The 19,313-nt window shown below is 39.5% G+C and overlaps 1 protein-coding gene across 7 annotated transcripts in view; it reads left to right on the top strand.

The window, feature by feature from the left end:
- Positions 1–19,313, top strand: part of LOC124394376 (RNA-binding protein Musashi homolog 2) — a 229,593-nt gene that overhangs the window by 110,127 nt on the left and 100,153 nt on the right. For all 7 annotated transcript variants that reach the window (XM_046862530.1, XM_046862528.1, XM_046862531.1 and 4 more), the window contains exon 7: positions 14,927–14,975. In XM_046862530.1, the coding sequence (XP_046718486.1) occupies positions 14,927–14,975 (49 nt within the window). The remainder of the gene's footprint in view (positions 1–14,926; positions 14,976–19,313) is intronic.

Genomic DNA, 19,313 nt, shown 5'->3' with positions numbered 1-19,313 from the left:
TTTTTGTTCTGAACCATGTTAAATCTGCATTTGACAATTTGACTGTGTGTCTGCTACAGTTGTAGCTCACGCTGTAGCTCTTCAACCGCTAATTAGAATCTGTTGTATTTCATTTCTTTAACAGTTAGCGCACCGCTTGTTCTTCGTGTGCCAGACTGTAGGCCGGGCCCTTTTGTACATCAAGAAAATGGAGGGAGAAGGCAAACGGAAGCTTAATAGATATTCATGAACTTCCGAGTCAATGCATATGCATGACTTAATGGATGCATAATTCAGTTCAAAACTTGCTGCCACTGATTCAGCACAACTCAGAGCAGCAAAATGGAGAGACAGAGAGAGAGAGAGAGAGAGAGATAGCAGGATGAAAGATAAATCTAATGAGCAAAGGTTTTTAAAAAGGATAGAAAGACTTCGAAAAAGCTGTCAATAAGACATACAGGGGACTTTGACACGCTTTTGTTGAGAATATTGGGCAGTTTCTTTTCGGTTTTCATGCAAAGTGTAAATTTCTTCTTTTTCTTTGTCAGTTCACTCACAACAATGCTCTACTGTATGTCTTCACACAACTTTTTCAAAGTCAAAAGTCGCTTTTCAAAGCGAAGAGTTTGCTATGGCTTAGAAATCCCATTTTGATGCATTCATTCATTATAACTCATTTCTTCCTCTGTGCTTCATCTGAAAGGAAGCTCTTTTGCCTGCTCAGTCCATTTTCGAAGCATAATGGAAATCCGAGCAGAACAGCTGAGGTACACATTTGCTCTCTGTTTCTCTTCCTCTTTTCTCTCTCTCTCTCTCTCTCTCTCTCTCTCTCTCTCTCTCTCTCTCTCTCTCCTTTTCTCTCAATTCTGTTAGACCTTCGGCATTTTCTTTGACCTAGATCTCCTCCTTACATTCTAAAGTCAACACATTTGAACAAAAATAAAAATGATTGTTATTTCCCGAATGCTCCTCCAGCACTGTAAAAAAAAAAGTGATTTCACCTTTTTCTATACATTCTATATGTATGCTTTTGATTTTGGATTCCAGCAGTTCTTATTAAATTCAATTTCCCTTGAATCATATGTCAGTAAGAGCTGCCAGCGGTAACAATAGCAGTGGCGTAACGTCCATTGGATTTGTACAGGAAACATATCGGATATTTTTCTGTAGTTAGTGTCATAAGAGCCAATTACTTTTCAATTATAACCTTGGATTCTGAATGCATTCTTCAGTATGAATGTGAAAAAAGAAATGTGTCAGGAGATCAGATCAGGTTAGCAAAACCTCTCGAGTGTTGTACTCTGGTCTAGTGCAAGCAGATGTTTCAGTCATCTATCGAAGTGAAATAGTTGCGATGATAACTAGAGTGTTTTCCTTGTGTGTAATGAGACATTTCTCTTGCTCACCCCTAAGGCTGTGTTTAGACGACGAGCAGGCAAGAAAAAAATAAAGCATTAAATCTCAAAAGTGACAAATTTATATGCCTTTGTTTAGTGCGCTTACTTTTTCAGCTGTAATTGCTTTGACCCAGTTCTCTCTGTCTATTTAACGGTTTAAGAAAATTTAAAAAGACACTCTGGACAGATTGGGATGGTTGGATCAAGTTTATCAAGTGTGTTGTGCCAAAGCTCTGGTTGAAGGTAGCCTCCACTCCTAACAAGCACAATATAGTATAGTATACTTCTGCATGTGAGACTGCGAGAAACACTGACTCTGAAGAGCAACTTCGATATTAAATTGCATTCCTTGTGTTATTTTGTTTATTTTAAAATGCTCAGACGTTGTATTAAAAACATAGTCGTTCCCTCTTCATTTGTAAACCCATTTCCTTTTCAAGAGCCTACAGTGCAGCTTGCCATATCCTTCTTTAGTAACATTTTACATTTGGGTCCAGTTTTAATGCACTTCCCCACAAACCCTTGACAGACGTCTCAGAGTAGCCCTGGAGCCTCTAGAGGCCCACTGACCTGCTCCAGATGTTTCAACCTTTGCTCATCTGGACTGCTGGGTGCACCAGTACAGTTGCAGAGCTTGCCTCAACCCCTGGGTGAGTTTTCATGCATGTTCATGAGTCAACACACTGTCTGTCCAGGCTGGGGATTTTATGTTGGTTGTGTAAGTGCCTCAGGTTCAGTGTGTAAAGAGGTTTCAGGAAGGAGCGGAATGCTTTAATGACAGCCAGGAGCCGAATAATTTAAAGACTTTCTTAGACATATTGCAGTTATTCTATTTTATTTCAGATGCATGAAATGGCAATATGCTTTTTCACAGAATATACAAAGAAACGGGTATCTATCTTAGTACAGAGTCATAGTACAGAGTATAATTAGTTCTATACAGTTCTATACAATGTTTAATTGGGTTTGCTTTTATATGGGCCTTTTCCTATATAAGAATAATTATGAGTATAGATATCCAAAGATCTGCTCTTTTAACATACACTATATGGACAAAGGTTTGTGGACATCTGAATTTAAGAGTCATGTATGCTTTCTGAACATTCCATTCCACATCTAGTCTCTATTTCCTGTTATAATAAAAAGGAAATGAGGAGGCCTGGGGTGCAGCCAGCATTCCAATTTATCTCAAAGGGTTTTTAATAGGGTTGAGGTTGGCACTTTTTAGCAGGCCACTCAACATTTTAACCAATGTAAACCATATCTTCATTGTGCTTGCTTTGTGCACAAGGGCATCGTCATGCTGGACAATTTGTGGTACCAGTTTGGGAAAGAACCACATAGGTCTTAAAAAAATCAAGGTGTCCCAATACAGTACTTATGTCCATAAAGTGTATATTAACATATTCATCTGGAATTGAAGACAACCGATTAAGTGTTTTGCCCTTTCAACTCTTTATTAACTGACATTTGTGAAAGCCCTGACACCCCCACACACACTAAAAATCTTTTGGTTAGTGCTCTCATCTTAGTTAGATTTTTTTTTATGGTGACTGAAATGTGCACTGAAGTAGAGCCATTATTTTCTGCCAAGGTAAATGGAGAAAGTTTAAAGATCATTAATTTGTGAAATTAAATCACACAGAATCCAATCTGTAGGATGTAGCTAACAATAGACAAGTATTTTAGAGGTCATAATTACATGTTTAGAGATTTACATTGAAATTTGTGCCAGACACATAGCGAAACATTTTTTTTTCAGTGTTTACTGAGTTTTCACTTCTTCTGTTGTGCTTTGTGTGGGATAGAATTGAACATTATTCCTCTTTGAGGTCAGCAGGTCTGTAGGCATACAAAAGACAAAGCCCAAGAACTCAAGGCCACTTGTTGCATAAAATATGTCAAGTAAACAGTTTTTTTGTTTTGTTTTTTACATCACGACAGTAGCAAAGTAAAAAGTGGCTCATGGTTCTCTTGTGAACCTGTCTGATTGCTCTCTCTCCCTCTCTCACACACACTCTCTCTCTTTCTCGCCACTTTCTTTGTTTTAATTCACTCGCCGTGCTATCTGAAATAACCCGGCTTTCATCTCCAGTGCCTCTCACCTCGGCTTTACAATTCCACCTTTGTATTCACACTTCAAATAAACCTCTTTTGTTCTGCTTTATAACAGCGAGAAACCTACATCACTCAAGTATATTAACTGTAGACTATTACTGTCGTGCAGAACTGCTCCCTGGGCCGTTGTAAAGACTCTCTTGACAAAACTTGCTGTCATGTTAATTCAAGCTTTAATAAATAGAGGGATGTATAACTGTATTCAAAATGTGCCCTGGTATTTCCTTGCCTTGGAAAAAAGAGCATGTTATCAGAAAATAGCAGAAATTACAGTGTTTTACATTACAGAGGAGCAGTGGATCGCAAAGAAAAAAGAAAAAGAATCTTTCTGTTCTTTTTGTGGTGAATGTCATGCTATTGAATGTGCCTTATGAAGGCTTTAGTGGTTGCACTAAATAAAGACCTGCAGGGGGTGAAGGCTTGGCAGGAGCTGTAATTGAAATGAACACTCTGATATAACTCCTAATGCGTTTTATCAGCTTTGTACATCTGCAGCCAACATAATAGGATGCACATCAAACCTGCCATGCTTTTGGAAGATTGATATTATGTTTATTGAAATCCAGGTGTGTTTTTTAGTTTATTCTCCATCTCCCTCTCTGTGTGGCATATTAATCTATCTGTTACTGTGCTATCAGCTGCTCATCTCCTCTATGACAGATTTAATAACTTTCTAAAGTACTGAAATGTAAACAGGAGCATCCGTGGGGTTTTTTGGTAATGATCCCCCTTCCCCCTTCATTGTGGGATTGAGAACATCCTTTGGTGTGTCTCTGCAGGTGATGTTGGCTTTTCAGATAAGAAATACGGGAGCAAAGGTGAGCTCTCGACTGCTCTCACGTCACCGTTTCCAAAGAAGTAGCAGGAAGAAAAATTCTCTCTTTATGCTGAAAATGATATTGCCCCTTTCCAGGAAACACTCGGATTCTCTCACTCTTGTTCCACAGCTGCTGCAGTTTTACCTTCAATCTATGAGGGAGATGAGAAAGGGAGAGCGGGAGAGAGAGGAAGCGAGAGAAAGAGAGGTTGCTAGCCCTAAGCTTTCCAGAGGCTTTGCCACAGTAAACTGCCCTGCTTGATCCCACTCCCAGTTCATTTGGCACAGAACAATCTTCACCCTGCTGTTATTTCCTGAGCGGAACACTTCATTGGCTGCCCATCACACGCACCTTAATGAAAACTGACAGATTCAAATTTATTTGTAAAATTGTGCATTTGGACAGCAGGCTTTGCCAATGTTCCAGAATTCCTCTTTCCAATCAGTTAGCCAGCTTAATTACAAAATCTCAAGCTCATAATATCTCTAATGTATGTATTTATATGCAGAACAAACATTAGCCAGAGGTGTTCATTAAAGGCGCTACTGTGCTAATCATTGATAATTTTTATCATTACATTGTTGATCATAAATCTTTTATTCTTTTGAGTTCTAAGTGATAGGGTTTCTTTCTTTCTTTTTTAAATAATAAGACAGTTATTTATAATAAGACATTTATTATTAAATTAAGCTATGTAAATATAGTAATAATTCATTTATTTACCTTTAGTTATCAGTGCAATTATGATTTTTTCCCTGGATGTTTTGGCTAAATGACACTACTGTTGTTGATGCAGGAAGACGGATTTAATAAAAATGGCATTTCTAACATATTCTGCACAATGCTTTCAATTATATATACATTTTAAATCTAATATGAAAAACAAAGCAGAAAAATGTCCAGAAGTGAATTTACATGTCAGTGAATTGCACTAAATGTGTCAAGTGCTGATATTTTCCACTCCCTGGAGTCTTCATATTCAGTGAACAGGAAGGCATTTTGGATTCAGCCTAACATGAAGACAGTGTATGAATATTTAGATTAAAATCATACATTAATTGAGATGAATAGATTTGAATTTAAAATTTGCATGCCATTTTAAAGGCATCAGAAACGCTGCATGATTGGAGAAATGCAAAGTTTTCTTCACGTTGCAGACTAACATTTACACGTATGTGCCAAAACTGCAAGAAATAGTCATGGATTGTTTTAGCTTTCATTAATGGACAACTGGTCTGCGAACAACCTTTTAAACAACTAGCTAGCTTAACCAGGAATTAACTAGTTTATATTGCCATTATTAGTTATAAAACAGGAATGATTTTTTCAGCTTAAACATCATGCAAACCACGAGTACACTTCAAATGAATGTTGTTGGCTTTATCCACTGTTAGCCAGTTTCTAGCCAGATCTCTCTATCACATGCAGCCAGGATAAAAGAGGGGGTGTAGACTTTTGACCTTCAATTATCATCAGGCATTTGGCATCATTGAGCTACTGAGGAGATTTCTAGGTTTGTTTTTGTGATTTTTCTGGTATACTAACACTGACAGTGCAGCGAATAAAATGTCACTATGCTTTACATGCTTTCCAATCTAGCAAATGCACAACCAGTTCCTATTCTGCTGCCATTTTCCCTGCGTGATTTTTGAACATGGACCGCAGAGTTAGTTTCCAAATCCTTTAAACTTGGAATCCTCCTCTGGGCTTCTTAGTTCCCCTGTCTCCCTAGTTGCTATTTTAGTTTGAAAACATTGCACTGTGGCTCCACTGGTTGGTCCTGCTAGAGAGACATAATGTGCCCCTTGCATCCTCCCAGCTGTAATATATACTGAGGCAAAGAATGGTCGCTTGGCTAAAGTGGAGAATAGGGGGTTCAGCCTGGCATGTTAAAGCCCCATAAATAAAATCCTGCTGTAATCCATTGCTCCCGAACAGCTTGCAAACAGAAATAGTTGAGAATTCATCACCAGACCCTCTGGTCAAGATGGCACAATTCAGAGAGTGTGGATAAATCTTGCATGGAAGGCTTGTCACTGCGCCATGACAGCGTTCCAGCGTTGTGCTTCGAGCTGAGTCTGGGTAATGAGTGGCCGTGGTGTCACCTGGTGCCCTCTCTCCAGGCCAGCCTCTTCTAATGTGTCCTGTCTCACACTATGGCCTTCTGGCCCAGATCACACAATCGTTCTGGGCCACCATGGGCTTTTGTGGATGATTCCTGCCAAGACATGGAGGAGCACAGTGAAAGGCCATCATGGGGTTGACTTGGAACGCAGCGTCCTCATACATGCCATAATCTTTATGAATGCTCAGGCAAAGAATATGTCTTCTGGATGAATTTGGAGGGCAGTTGTTGTTTATTTAACGACTGGTTTATTTAAAGGTTAGCTACACATTTGGCAAGCGTTTGTTGGAGAGTTAACAGTGCTGGCTCGAAAAAAGAAAAAGATTCTTAAATGAATATGCTGTTGGAGCATTTTAGTATTTTATATTATCTATACTAAGATCTATACTACAATATGATTTCAAATAAAACTCAGTTAGCTTGAATCCTACATAGAACATAGCTTTATAGCTTTATGAAATAGCCTACATAACTTTATGAAAATAATGTATTAATTAACAATAGGGTCAATTGTATGTGGGTGTGAATTGCATGAATTTCCATGTTGGCTGAATAAATTTTTTGGTTTGGTTCAGTTAAAATATATATATATATATATATATATATATATATATATATATATATATATATATATATATATATATATAATTTTTTTTAATAGCATATACTAAATATTTATATTTAAATTAAAATTTTTAAATAAATACAATAAAGTAAAAAGGTTCACTCAAAGGTGCTATGTGTTGTGAATGAATGTGTGTGTGTGTGTGTGTGTGTGTGTGTGTGTGTGTGTGTGTGTGTGTGTGTGTGTTCATTCACTCACTACACTATCTATCTATCTATCTATCTAAAATTTTCAACCTGGACTATCAACATTAAAACTAATACCTAATAATCTCTATGGTCTAATGATTTATGGTGTGTTTTGTGTGTGTGGTATGTGTTATATATGTCAGTTTGTTGTTTTTCCTCACAAATACAGATATTTAACTTTTTTTTAAAAATTTGGACTCAACCTGTTTGAGCTGGTGTACAGTAACATGATACCACAAGAATGATACATTATCATGAAAACATCAGTTCTGGTTCTCTTTAAGTTATTACATTATTAGAGGCATGTCGACTTGCTGTCTCTCTCCACAGAATAATTAATGTCTTCAGAGCAAATGGAATCTGATTAATGCCTCTGCTCTCGTCACGCAGACTGACAGACAGGACGGTATGTGTGGATTTAGACAGGATTTCTGTCCAAAGCCCTGAATGCAGGGTTGGTATACTATGGTTCTAATAATTAAATGTTGAAAGGCATAAATGGGTTTATCAGAACCTGCCTGCAACAAAAAAGAAAAAAATGATCGTCAGTAATCTCATCTGCTTCCCATCTTTAGGCTGTCACTTAAGTGAGCAGATTTACGTACATTTTCACCTTCCCTCGTCAGGGTGATGGTGGAGGAGTGACAGCGGCTTGATAATGCACAGGGAGTAAATCCTATACTACAGCCTTGACCTCTCTCTCTCTCTCTCTCTCTCTCTCTCTCTCTCTGTCTGTCTCTCTCTGTCTCTCTCTGTCTCTCACTACCTCTTTTCTCAATCTGTCTCTCTGCCTCTGACCCCGAGCAATAGATGTAACACAGCAGGGGTTCCCTGCAGGGACCCACTAAACTTTATATTAAACAACAAACCTCTACAGGCAAAAGTATGTGGACATGTAACCATAACAACAAGATGCATTTGTTGAACATCCGCATCCAACACCAATGAGCATTATCATAGTGGTGCTTCCCATTTGCTGTTCTAATAAACCACTACACTTCTGGGAATTATCTGAACTAGATTTTGGAGCATGGCTGTAGGGATTTGTGCTCATTCACCCACAAGAGCATCAGTGAGGTCAGGCACTGAAGTCAGGCAAAAAAGGTCTGGAGTGCAGTCAGTGTCCTAATTCATCCCAAAGGTCTTCAGTGGGGTTGAGGTCAGTGCTTTGTTCAGGTCACTCGAGTTCTTCCACTCCTACTTTGTCAAAGCATGTCTTTATGGACCCGGGGCTGTGAGATTCTGAAACGGGTTTGGTCTAGATCTGATCATTTCAGTGAAGGGGAATTGTAATGCTACGACATATAAAATATTCTAGTCCATTGTGTGCTACTGGGAATTGTGGTATTATTTTGGAAAAACACTGTAGACCGTTTATACCCCATAGTATATAACACATTTTACTATGAAGCATATTTTTGTCTATGTTTGTCTTTGTTTTGGTGAAAGAACTAATAAAAAAAATTGTTACCAAATCATACCAATCATACCAAAGTTTATAGCTCTATAGCAGACCACACAAGATCTTCCACTTCAACCCATGGAAACTAAACCTTGTACACAGAGGGCACTGTCATGCAAATCACTCACACACACACACACACACACACACACACACACACACACACACTGTCACACACAGACTCTTATTCTTACACTCACTCATATGGTAGCTAATTCCTTTTACCACAAAGCCAATCTCTGCATTATGGGTCCTGCTTGTGCGTCCATCCGAGCTTCCTTTATGCTCAGTCTCAAAAGAGCAAGTAGTCGAATATTTTTAGAAGGTACACGGAAATGTTCTTTTTATCAGCATTTTAGAAAATCAAGGAAAGGTCACATTAAGGTCAATGTATACAGTTGTTTACCTTAAAAGCCTCATTTCTGTTTGAAGTGTATTAAAGACATAAACATTAGAAACACTTAAATCACTGAGAGGAGAAAAATCCCTCATCTATACTGTGGAATTTGTTTTCGCCTTGAAAAGCTGATCGTCTTGCATTGGAACCTCAGTGGCACCGTTTGAATTGACTTCAGTCAGAATCTTTAGCCTTTACAGGAGATTTTTTAGAGCGTTTTCTCTCGCCAAAACAAGAATCTTCTTTCTTTTCATTTTGATTTTTATTTTTTAGAAAAAAAACCCCAAGGTGCTTAGTGTTGATTTTTACTTTTTCGAAAATGAATGAAGAACGAGAATGGGAAAGAGGGAAAGGGTCATAGGCTGCAGGGTGTGTGTGGGAGGTATGGCAGCGGATTGTGTGCCAGCAGTCACTTCCAATTCTGTTATGCAAATAAATATCTCCTCTCGTCCACCCGGCATCACAGCCAACCGAGGCCTGCCTCTGAATATCCATTTCCACCTCAGTCCTGTTTGTGTTTGATCGGTGTGTTTATTTGCACACGCACACACACGCACGTGCACAGGGATGCGTATATATGATGAGTGTTGGAGATGTGCTTCAACTGTTTTCTCGTTGCTTATCAAGCCATTGAGCCATTGAGAGCTTCATGCAAACACAAACGTGTATGCTAATTTCTAACTTTTCACTATTAGTCTGTCCTTTTTGCATAGATGTGTTTGTGTGTGTGTCTGTTTGGGTAGTTGCAAGTACACTCATTATTAATGTTCTGTTTTTCAAAAATAAACAGATGTCGCACAGGTCTTGTCCATGCGTCTTTAATTAAAGCCCTTTCCTCGATTTCAGTATGTTCTGCAAAATATCCTCTGCGTACATTAGTACCCAATCTCGCCTGGCCCTCGTGTAGCACATAAGTGATTAGAGCGCTGTTAAACTGCTGTCACTCCGCATAAATTCATCGGATAAATCAGAAGCCGGCTCTTTCACTCCTTCAAAACGCTTCCAGTCTTCGAGCATATGGCTGCGCTTGTCCCACCATAAATAATTCAAAAAGTCTGATTACAATTTTGTGGAATTCTGGCGTCCATCCGTGTTTGTCTGACATGTGGAAAAGAGAAGAAAAGGAGGTCCGTGTGCTCTCCTCTGCGCTCAAAGTGGGATTTAGCATCCGTGGGTGGCAGGAGGTGGCTTTTTCTCTCTCCCGTGGTCGTGTGAATTTAAGTCTCGGATTGCCTTTTGTGTTTATCGTCTGTGTGTAAACACGTTTCTGGGGCTGACTGTGGCAGGTATTCCCTCCTGTCCCCCTGCTGATACATGTGGCAGTAATAAAAAAAGTGGTCTAGCTGAATTTCCAATTATATTGCTTACTTATAGAAGATCAGGCTGTTAGAAACAGTGAGTGTGCTTAAGGTAGTGGATAGAACAGGATGCAGAAATGAGTGAGATGACGTGTGACTCGGGCTGTTTAGCTCGGTTATACGGACAAATTTCCCAGTTTTATGCAGTTGCACTAATTGAGGTACAAGGTTTTCATCACTTTCATGGCAGGTATAGTGCTGAAGGTCAGAGTTTCCATCTAAATAATTTGAGCATTTGTTATTGTTTTATATTTTATATGAGCACTTTCTTGGTTCTCACTTCGCCTGGACTGTGTTTTTACCTCATAATAGTGCAGCACTAAGAGCCCATAAAGGCCAGTGTCTCCAAGGGGGAAAACGCTTGGCCCCCTGCTAATAAGAGACATAAATTTCAGCCAGAGAGAAACCTTAGTTTCACAAACTACATTTAAAGGCAGTTTTATCGCTGCTCTGGCAGGCCTGCCACGTCTTTGTCTGCCATAAAAGAGACATTATGATGGGGCTTAGCCACGGTGCCCGTCATATGCTACGTATTAGTCAACAGCCAAGGTGCCGCCTGTTCGGTCAATTAATGGTAATTGGGTTTAATGGTGAAGTAGCTTGACCACCATAGACGCTTTTAATGGTGTTGACTATGGGGAGTGTGAGCAGTCAGGCTTTATGTATTGCAGACTGCTACCTCTCTGCCGTCCTGTTTTTTCCTTTTTCCTGTCCGTTTCACAAAACTCAGCTAATTAATTCTTCGCCACATCCCAGCGCTGTGAGAGAGCTCAGCACGACGGCCGGTGCAAATGCTGACTAAAGTGGTGTTCCGCATCGATCGGCATGCAGCAGGCCCGGACCCTGACCCCCTCTGAGCTGTGAGCAATGGCACAAGAGCTAACAAGTAAAGGTCAGGGCCATTTCCAATGCGTCCCCAGCATCTCCACTGGCTACATTATGAGGTAAACACCAAAGAGGCCTTTCCCTGAATCGTTGGTTAACAGACAAGCTCTCCAAGAATCACTTTTTCTTGGCTTTTTTCTTCTTGTCTTCTCAGTATACAAAAAAAACTCTTATCTGTTAGAAGTGCTCAGCCCCCTTACATACTGAGGAGACGCTCTTTATCCTTTAGGCCCTTCTCTTATACAGGGCAGAGATTAGACCGTGCATAATCTTTATGCTGCAAGTGTGTGCCTATATGTGTATGTGTGTGACTGTGTGTGTGTGTATGTGTGTGTGTGTGTGTGTGTGTGTGTGTGTGTGTGTGTGTGTGTGTGTGTGTGTGTGTGTGTGTGTGTGCGAAAGAGCTTTTATCCTACAATCTACTGAATGCTGGAAGGCAGAGCCCATATCAAATGAATGGCTCATGGCAATCCAAAGGCAGCAGCAGAGGAAGAGAAGCATATGCCTGGGAATAGGACGGTATAGAAAGATCAGTCCTCTGTAATATGATCTGATTTAAAAATTATTGGCTAATTTGTTATTGAATTGTGTTGCTTTGTCTAGAGAGTATTTGAATGAATGCATGTAATTTGTCGTAGTAATTCCATGTTATTTTATGTATTCATTATCTAAGAAGATATAAACGGCAGTGCCATTTTAGTGTAGGGGATTGTATAGACCTCACAGCTCCAGGATTCTCAGCTTTGATTACAGCTTGTGTAGGTTCTCATGTGTCCTCTGGGTTATCCAGAGTCTCCTACCTCCCAATATCCTTGGAAGGTGGATTGTTGAGCTAAATTGCTTCTAAGTGTGAGTGTGAGTGAGCTACAGTAACTTTGACAAGGATAAAGCGGTTACAGAAGAATAAATGCTGAATAAATATATAAAATAAACAAAGAGCCTTGAAAGTAATCATGTAGCTAGTTACCACTTTTCAGCAGGCTCTGCTGTGAGTGGGAATCTGAAATAGTGTTCAGGTTGGCAAATTGTACACTGCGTAGTAAAGTAATGGTTAGCCATTTAACAGATACTGCATGTCAGATAATGTTTAAAGATACATCAAAAGAAATCTTAGATTTAGCTAAACATATTTCTGAATAAACAAAAAAGAGGTCATCAAGTTTATTATACCTTTATTACCCCCATTACCTCCGTGTGGTTTTTTTTTTTAAAGAAAGTGTGTGGTTCAGCAATGGTCGTCTGGCATGAAAATGAATCTCATGAATATTTAAATACATCTTGTATTATTGAATTGTTATTCATCTTGTTTGGTTATGTGATGTAAAATGTTTTTTAAAGGAGCAGGATTGGACAACTCTGCTTTGTAGCCTGTGCCTTCATACCATCTGTAACTGTTGTACATTTATAAAAACAGAAACATATATTTTTTTTAAAGACTGAACTTGTGTGGCTGTACGCGTGTTGTGCTATATGACAGCATGTCAGAGCAGTAAACACACTCAGGAGAAGGAAATCCACAATTCTTTCTGTAATATTTGTTTGCACCGATATGGTGACAGTGACAGGCGATACTGTGTTCCTCTGAACCTGAACGAGAGAGAGAGAGAGAGAGAGAGAGAGAGAGACACTGTGCACATTATAGAGACAGACACTTACATACGAGGCCATATCTGACTCTGAATTTATCTGTCTCTCCCCATCTCGCATTAGTGCAACCCCCAGTCACAGGTATCTTCTTTTACTTTGCACAAACCAGGACACAGCTTGCTCCGGGGCTGTTACCTAGCGACTGTCACCGAGGGCAGCATGCCGAGGGAGCGTCACATCATGGCATTTCTCTAATGGTGGACCTGCTGGGCTGTGGGAGTCTTAAGATCTAAGCAGGGAGTCAGTCTGCTCTTAGGCCTAGTTTGTCACCTCATGAAAACAGTACCGAAGTGACGAGTCTTGTTCCGGAGTCGTTTTTCTGACTCATACGAGGCCCATCTTGTGTGTAGCACAGGTTTCATGTGATAGACTAGCATACATATGCATTTGTGCAGTAGTTGCACTCATCTTCTGCAGTGAAGGATAACACTTCCCATCAGTCTGAGTGTGTGTGCCAGTCTGAGTGACTGTTATAGGGGATGATTGAAGCTGATGAGGAGCATTAAGCCTGGCGGCTCTGCTCTTTGTCATGCCGCTGATTGACGGCTCCGTCAGCAGGTGCTTGCATTTGCGTCCTCTGCTTTAGGGTTACTCTGCATTCAAGGGTGCAGGCGGGACCTCAGGATTTGTGATGTTCACTGGGTGTGATGTATCTTGTTAAGCTCCTTTGAACAGGCTCTTTTTGGGTTTAAACTTTTTAAAAGGAGTGAATTACAGGCTAAAACATTATGCAACACCCAGTGTAGTTTTTCACTGCTCACTTTACCAGAAACACCTGCCAATTATGCAAATAATGATTCGATAGAGGCACAATATTTAAAGTCATGCAAATTACAGGTCATGTGTTGTTCACAGTTCAAGACCAGATAACTTTTTCACAATCTTCTAACTGTTCCCTCTGTCCAGTTTGGTGTAACCTCGGATTCCTGTTCTTTGCCAGACAGAAATGTAAAAAGCTGACGTGGTTTATTGATATTTTAGCTGATCCACTTAAGGTTTAACATGATGCGCATTGCAAGATGCTTTTCTGTTTACCACAATTGTAAGAGTGATTATTTGAGTTACTGTAGCCTTCCTGTCAACTCAAATCAGTTAGGCGATTCTCCTCTGACCTTATCCTAGCAACAAGACTTTTCTGTCCTCGAGCTGCTTCATGGATGTTTTTATGTTGTGTAAACTCTGGAGACTGTTGTGCACAATTCAACCTTCCTGACACTAAGTACCATGCTTCAGTCACTGAGGTTACATTTTTCCACATCTGCATCGTTAGAATAGGAATTTGTTGAATAGGAAGCCATTAGAATTCGGCATAGGTGTTTGAGTATGTGTACGCTGTATTGTCATAGATATTAATGATTATACAGTAATCCCCCGCTTTACCGTGGTTTGAATCTCATGTCCCCGGTTTATTGCGGAATTGCATTTGCCACATAACTAATTTGTTTCGCTAATTTTACAGTCTCTCGCGCATAGCAAGATGCACTAAAAAAACGTATTGGGAATAGTTTTTTGGAGTTTTATGTTGGAATAATGACTATTAATTAAAATATAATTATTAATTATAAAATGAAGTAAAATATTAATACAGCACAGTACTGTATACATAAAATAGCATTTTTCCGTTTACTGGAGGCGGTTTTGGTACGTAACCAGTGCAATAAACTTGGATTACTGTATATCATGATACACAAATAATACTGACTTCATCAAATTTTTATTATTTAAGAATGTGACAGAATTTTTTTTCTGTCTTTTCTATAATCCCTCTAATCATACAGCTCATGTTTGTTCCATTAGCATTAAAGTATTGGCACATTAATATTTCTATGTAATGTATTTATATCTTTTATGTAATTAAAATTAAATTAAAGTGTGAAACAGTGTGCATTGCATGTGTCCCTAATGATTTTCTCTTTTCGCTTTTCAGGTAGAGGACGCCATGCTTATGTTTGATAAAACTACAAATAGACATAGAGGTAAGTGTGTGTGTGTGTGTGTGTGTGTGTGTGTGTGTGTGTGTGTGTGTGTGTGTGTGTGTGTTCACACATGCACAGGCAGTACCAGTCAAATTAAATATAGGTTTAAAAAAAACTAACAAAAAAAGACATTGATGTAAATCTTTATACCTGGAATGTGATTTTAGAATAATATAAACAGTGAAGTTGATGCAGATGTATGAATTTACTTCAGAATGGGTAGGTTTCATTTATCATGCTAGTGAAAATGCAAGGTGATGCAATGTATATGAGAGGACTGCAAGTGCATGGTAAAAAGGATTTGATTTGTTTAACTCCGTTTTTATCACTGTATTATTCCATATACAGTATGCTGTTCAATTATGTAATTTGTGTTTTTAGTAGTACTTGAAAAACGTGGAAAAGAAGCTCTTTTAAAAGTAACTTTTGACTGATACTGTGTGTGTGTGTGTGTGTGTATGTGCATTCTGCCAGCTTTCTCTGTGTCCCTTGTCCTTGCGTTTTGCTTAGACTGTAACTTGTTGATCTATTGTACAGAGACTGAAGCTCGTATTTTCCCCTAAGAATACTTTGCACAGTATGCTACATTATAGCGTTACATCTTCAAGGACATGTGGCCCTCAAGGTCATGGGCTAATGTGGCCCAATAAAAGCATGGTGTGCTCACTGTAACCAATCTATCGCCTCTATTTGATTAGCTTGACGTTTACCTGCACACGTACAGCATGGAACGTTTCCCAGACCTGGTACACTCATGCCTACAGGCCTCTGAGTAATACACAATCCCTTCTCTTACAACTCCACTTCAGCTTATTGGCCACCCGCACTATATATCTGTATTTCCTCCAGAGGAATGAACAGGCCAGAGACTGTGTGTTGGTGTGACTGTTAAGTAGTTTGAAGTACTATGTGCTTTCTGAGTGGCCAAAGAACAGCGTTATTTCATGCTGTTTTTCTCAGCAGTCTCGAAGGATGAGACTGAGGTACATACATGGCACGTTAAACAAGTCTCAATACATTGTCTGTATGATGGTTCATCTGTAGCTTTATAATTATTTATATATACAGTGTTTGTGTGTATTATTAAATTTTTTGTAGGTACCGCTCATCCACGTATGTTATATAGGTCATAAGCATGTGGATGCCTGACCATCACACTAGTGTGTAAGTCTTTACCAAACTTTTGAACAATTAAGCCCTAAACACACAATTGGATTTAAAGAACTAGTATGCTCCAAAAAAAAAGAGTTCCTTTCACTTTCCATTGAAGGTTCAGCATGACAATACCCCTGTGCACCAAGTAGAGCGTGCGCAGGCTTCAAATTGATGCCCAAACCCGGACCGTAACCTAAACCCAACCCGACCCTTAATAACTTTTTGCAGTAAGCTGTACAGTATTTCAGGATCGCATGCATCAGTTAGTAAACAAACACTTATCCTGACATATCACACCCCTTCACAAGGGCAAAAGGTTAAAAGGGCAAAAGAGTAACAACGCGTAATTATCAGGTTATGAAATATTGCTGGGTGAAAAACAGAAAAAAGGTCTAATGTTATATGAGTATATGTTTTGCTGTATTTTATTGTACACAGCTTTAACTGTCTACTATGTTGTGACAGAGAGAGCGGGACCAGATGCTTATAACATTCAGCTTTAATATACTGTATAGTTCTCTATTGTACCTCTAGTTTACTTTTGTGACTGATTTTAGTGTGATGGTTGGGTGTCCACATAATTTTGGCCATACATTACTTAAATCCCATATAATAGGTGTTCTTTAATATGTGACAGTAGTATTGATGACAGGGTGACCCTTTTAGAATTAACATAAATGCTGCATAGGTTTCTGTCAAATGTAGTACTCTGAAGTGTAAACTCCTGCAGTATGATAGAATCTGTGTCATTTGACCCTGTGATGATGAAAATGAGATTTTCTAAATGTTTTCAGTATGTAGGTTTATGTAACTGTTATAAAGAGCTCATGTAGATGTCATATAGCCCTTTGAACACTGCCCTCAAGTCTCTATATAATGTATACAGTCCATATTTAATAGAGATAACATTTCTTGAAAGTAGAAATGTGTGCCTGTGTAATATTCATATTGAGTCTTCAGAAAGACCTGTTCAGGAAGTGGAAAATCCGAGCTCTGACTATCTGAGCTTCACTAAAAATGTGATGTGGGTGTTTAATCTGAAAATGATGGGTTTTTTATTGTTTAACATTTGATAGTGGAAAAAAAAACCCAGCACTCTTTTAAATGTCACGTTCAAGTTCATCTTGTAACACAGTGTGAACAAAGCTCTGCTCTGCTGCATCTTTATGACTTTTGTCTGTTATTAAATGCAGATCAGAGTGTCAAATGAGAAGTGAGATTTACAGAGTGCTGTACAAACACATTTCTTGCTCTCCATCCAAGGTGGAAAACCCCCAGCAGGTCTGTGTGTGTGTGTGTGTGTGTGTGTGTGTGTGTGTGTGTGTGTGTGTTTGTGTGTTTGTGTGTTCGTGTGTGTCTGCGTGCCTGTTCTTCTTTTATAAATACTCCCATTGGGGATGGGGTGTGCATGTGTACATGGGAACAGCAGGCAGAGCCGGAGAGCAAGAGGGGGCGAGTTTGTCACAGCGAGGGTAAAGGCCTGTTTAACTGTGGTCACTGATCGAAATGAGAGTGGGAAAAAAAGACTATTCTTCACTTTTCCTCAAGCAGAGAAGCAGGTGTGTGGTGGGTCAGAACTATGACACCTCGCTATTAAACATTCGGCTGGTAAACACCGAGCGCAGACAATGCACGCGGAGATGAGCTTTTTCCATTACAGTGCCACATCGCTGCCAGAGGATATGGTTTAACTTTTTAATACTTGGCATTTGGAATATGTGCGATTGTCTCTTTGTTTAGCTGCGTCGCCCTCGTTAAATTCCCCCTCCGTTAGCGCTGGCAGCTAAATGAGGTTCTGTAAGGTCACTATTTTTAATAGGCTCTCAGCAATTACCGCATGTGGCTGGAGCCTCGAGTGAATTAACCAGCCAACTGGACTGTAGTGGTGATGGGGTTGCTGAGAACCAATAAAACTAGTGTTTGAAGATAACGCTTAAATGGATGTTTTATTTTTTTTCTGGTGAAAAAATAAACAGAGTAAACAGAGCATTGACGAGGGACAGAGAAATAATAGGAAGTGAAAATTAGAAACACATTATATTCTCATGATCTTGTAAATTTCTCTTCGTTCTTTTCAGTTAAGACTCTCAAAGTGTGTGATTGAAAGAGAGAGAGCAAGAGCGAGAGAGAGAGAGAGAGAGCGAGAGAGAGAGAGAGAGAGAAGCTAGACGCTCTGTAATCCTCAGCAGTCACTGTGTCTCCTACAGAGCCATTCAGCATTGTCCTTCAGGTCCGAGGTTACAGACAAGGCACCCACTAAAAGGCTGTTTCTTCATGTGCCCTCTCTCAGTTTCATCCTGCAAAAAAACATCGACTAGAGCCAAGGTCTCACAGGGGGAACGAGAGTGAGAATGACATGGTCTGATATGAATCCAGGTGCTTCATTTTGCAGTGTGTTTTATGCAGCCTCCTGACTGGTGCCTGAATTCTGCGGGAGACGTAACCCCTTACACCCAGTGTGAAACTCCTGCCGAGTTTTGCTGAGCCATCTACACGCTTGCTGTTAATTTAATATGCAAATTTAAACGTGTTTGGCCCACTATTTTCTTTTGTCCTCATTCTCACGTATATCCGTCTTGCTAGTTCATTTACTCGCATTTCTCTCAGCTTTTTCAGGCTGTGGCATGGTTATATTTGCACTTCGTTAAAGGAACGAAGCTGTAGTAAACTAACTAATTCATAAACTGATGTATTTGTCATCAGAAACAAGACTGTGTGTTTTAATACACATAAAACTCAAAAACACCTTTTGCTTTGAATATGGAGTGCATTTACCATGGCATCATTTCGATAAGCTTGTGTAAAATCACATTTATTTCCCTCCAGATTTGCATACATTTCTCCAAGATCTTGTATTAATGATGGGAGAGGCAGACTGCTGCATAAAGTGTTCTCCAGCACATACCAAACATTCTCAATGGGCTTAAAGTGTAGACAGTCCAGTGGCCAATCCATGCCTCATGCTCCATGAACCACTCTTTCGCAATTTAAGCCTGATGAATCCTGGCATTGACATCTTGGTCATCTTGGAATATGTCTGTGCCATCAGGGAAGGAAAAAAAATCTTATGATGAAAAAGCCAGCTGACCTCACTTTTTATGTATAAAACGTTTCTGATCCTAGACTTGACCAACTGATGCATCCCCAGATCTCAACACTGTTCCCACAGGCTTGTACAATAGG

The sequence above is a fragment of the Silurus meridionalis genome, chromosome 12, assembly GCF_014805685.1.
Source record: "Silurus meridionalis isolate SWU-2019-XX chromosome 12, ASM1480568v1, whole genome shotgun sequence".
NCBI classification, from domain to species: Eukaryota; Metazoa; Chordata; class Actinopteri; order Siluriformes; family Siluridae; genus Silurus; species Silurus meridionalis.
Note: the sequence above shows the minus strand (reverse complement) of the source record. Positions and strands in the feature narration are given on the sequence as shown.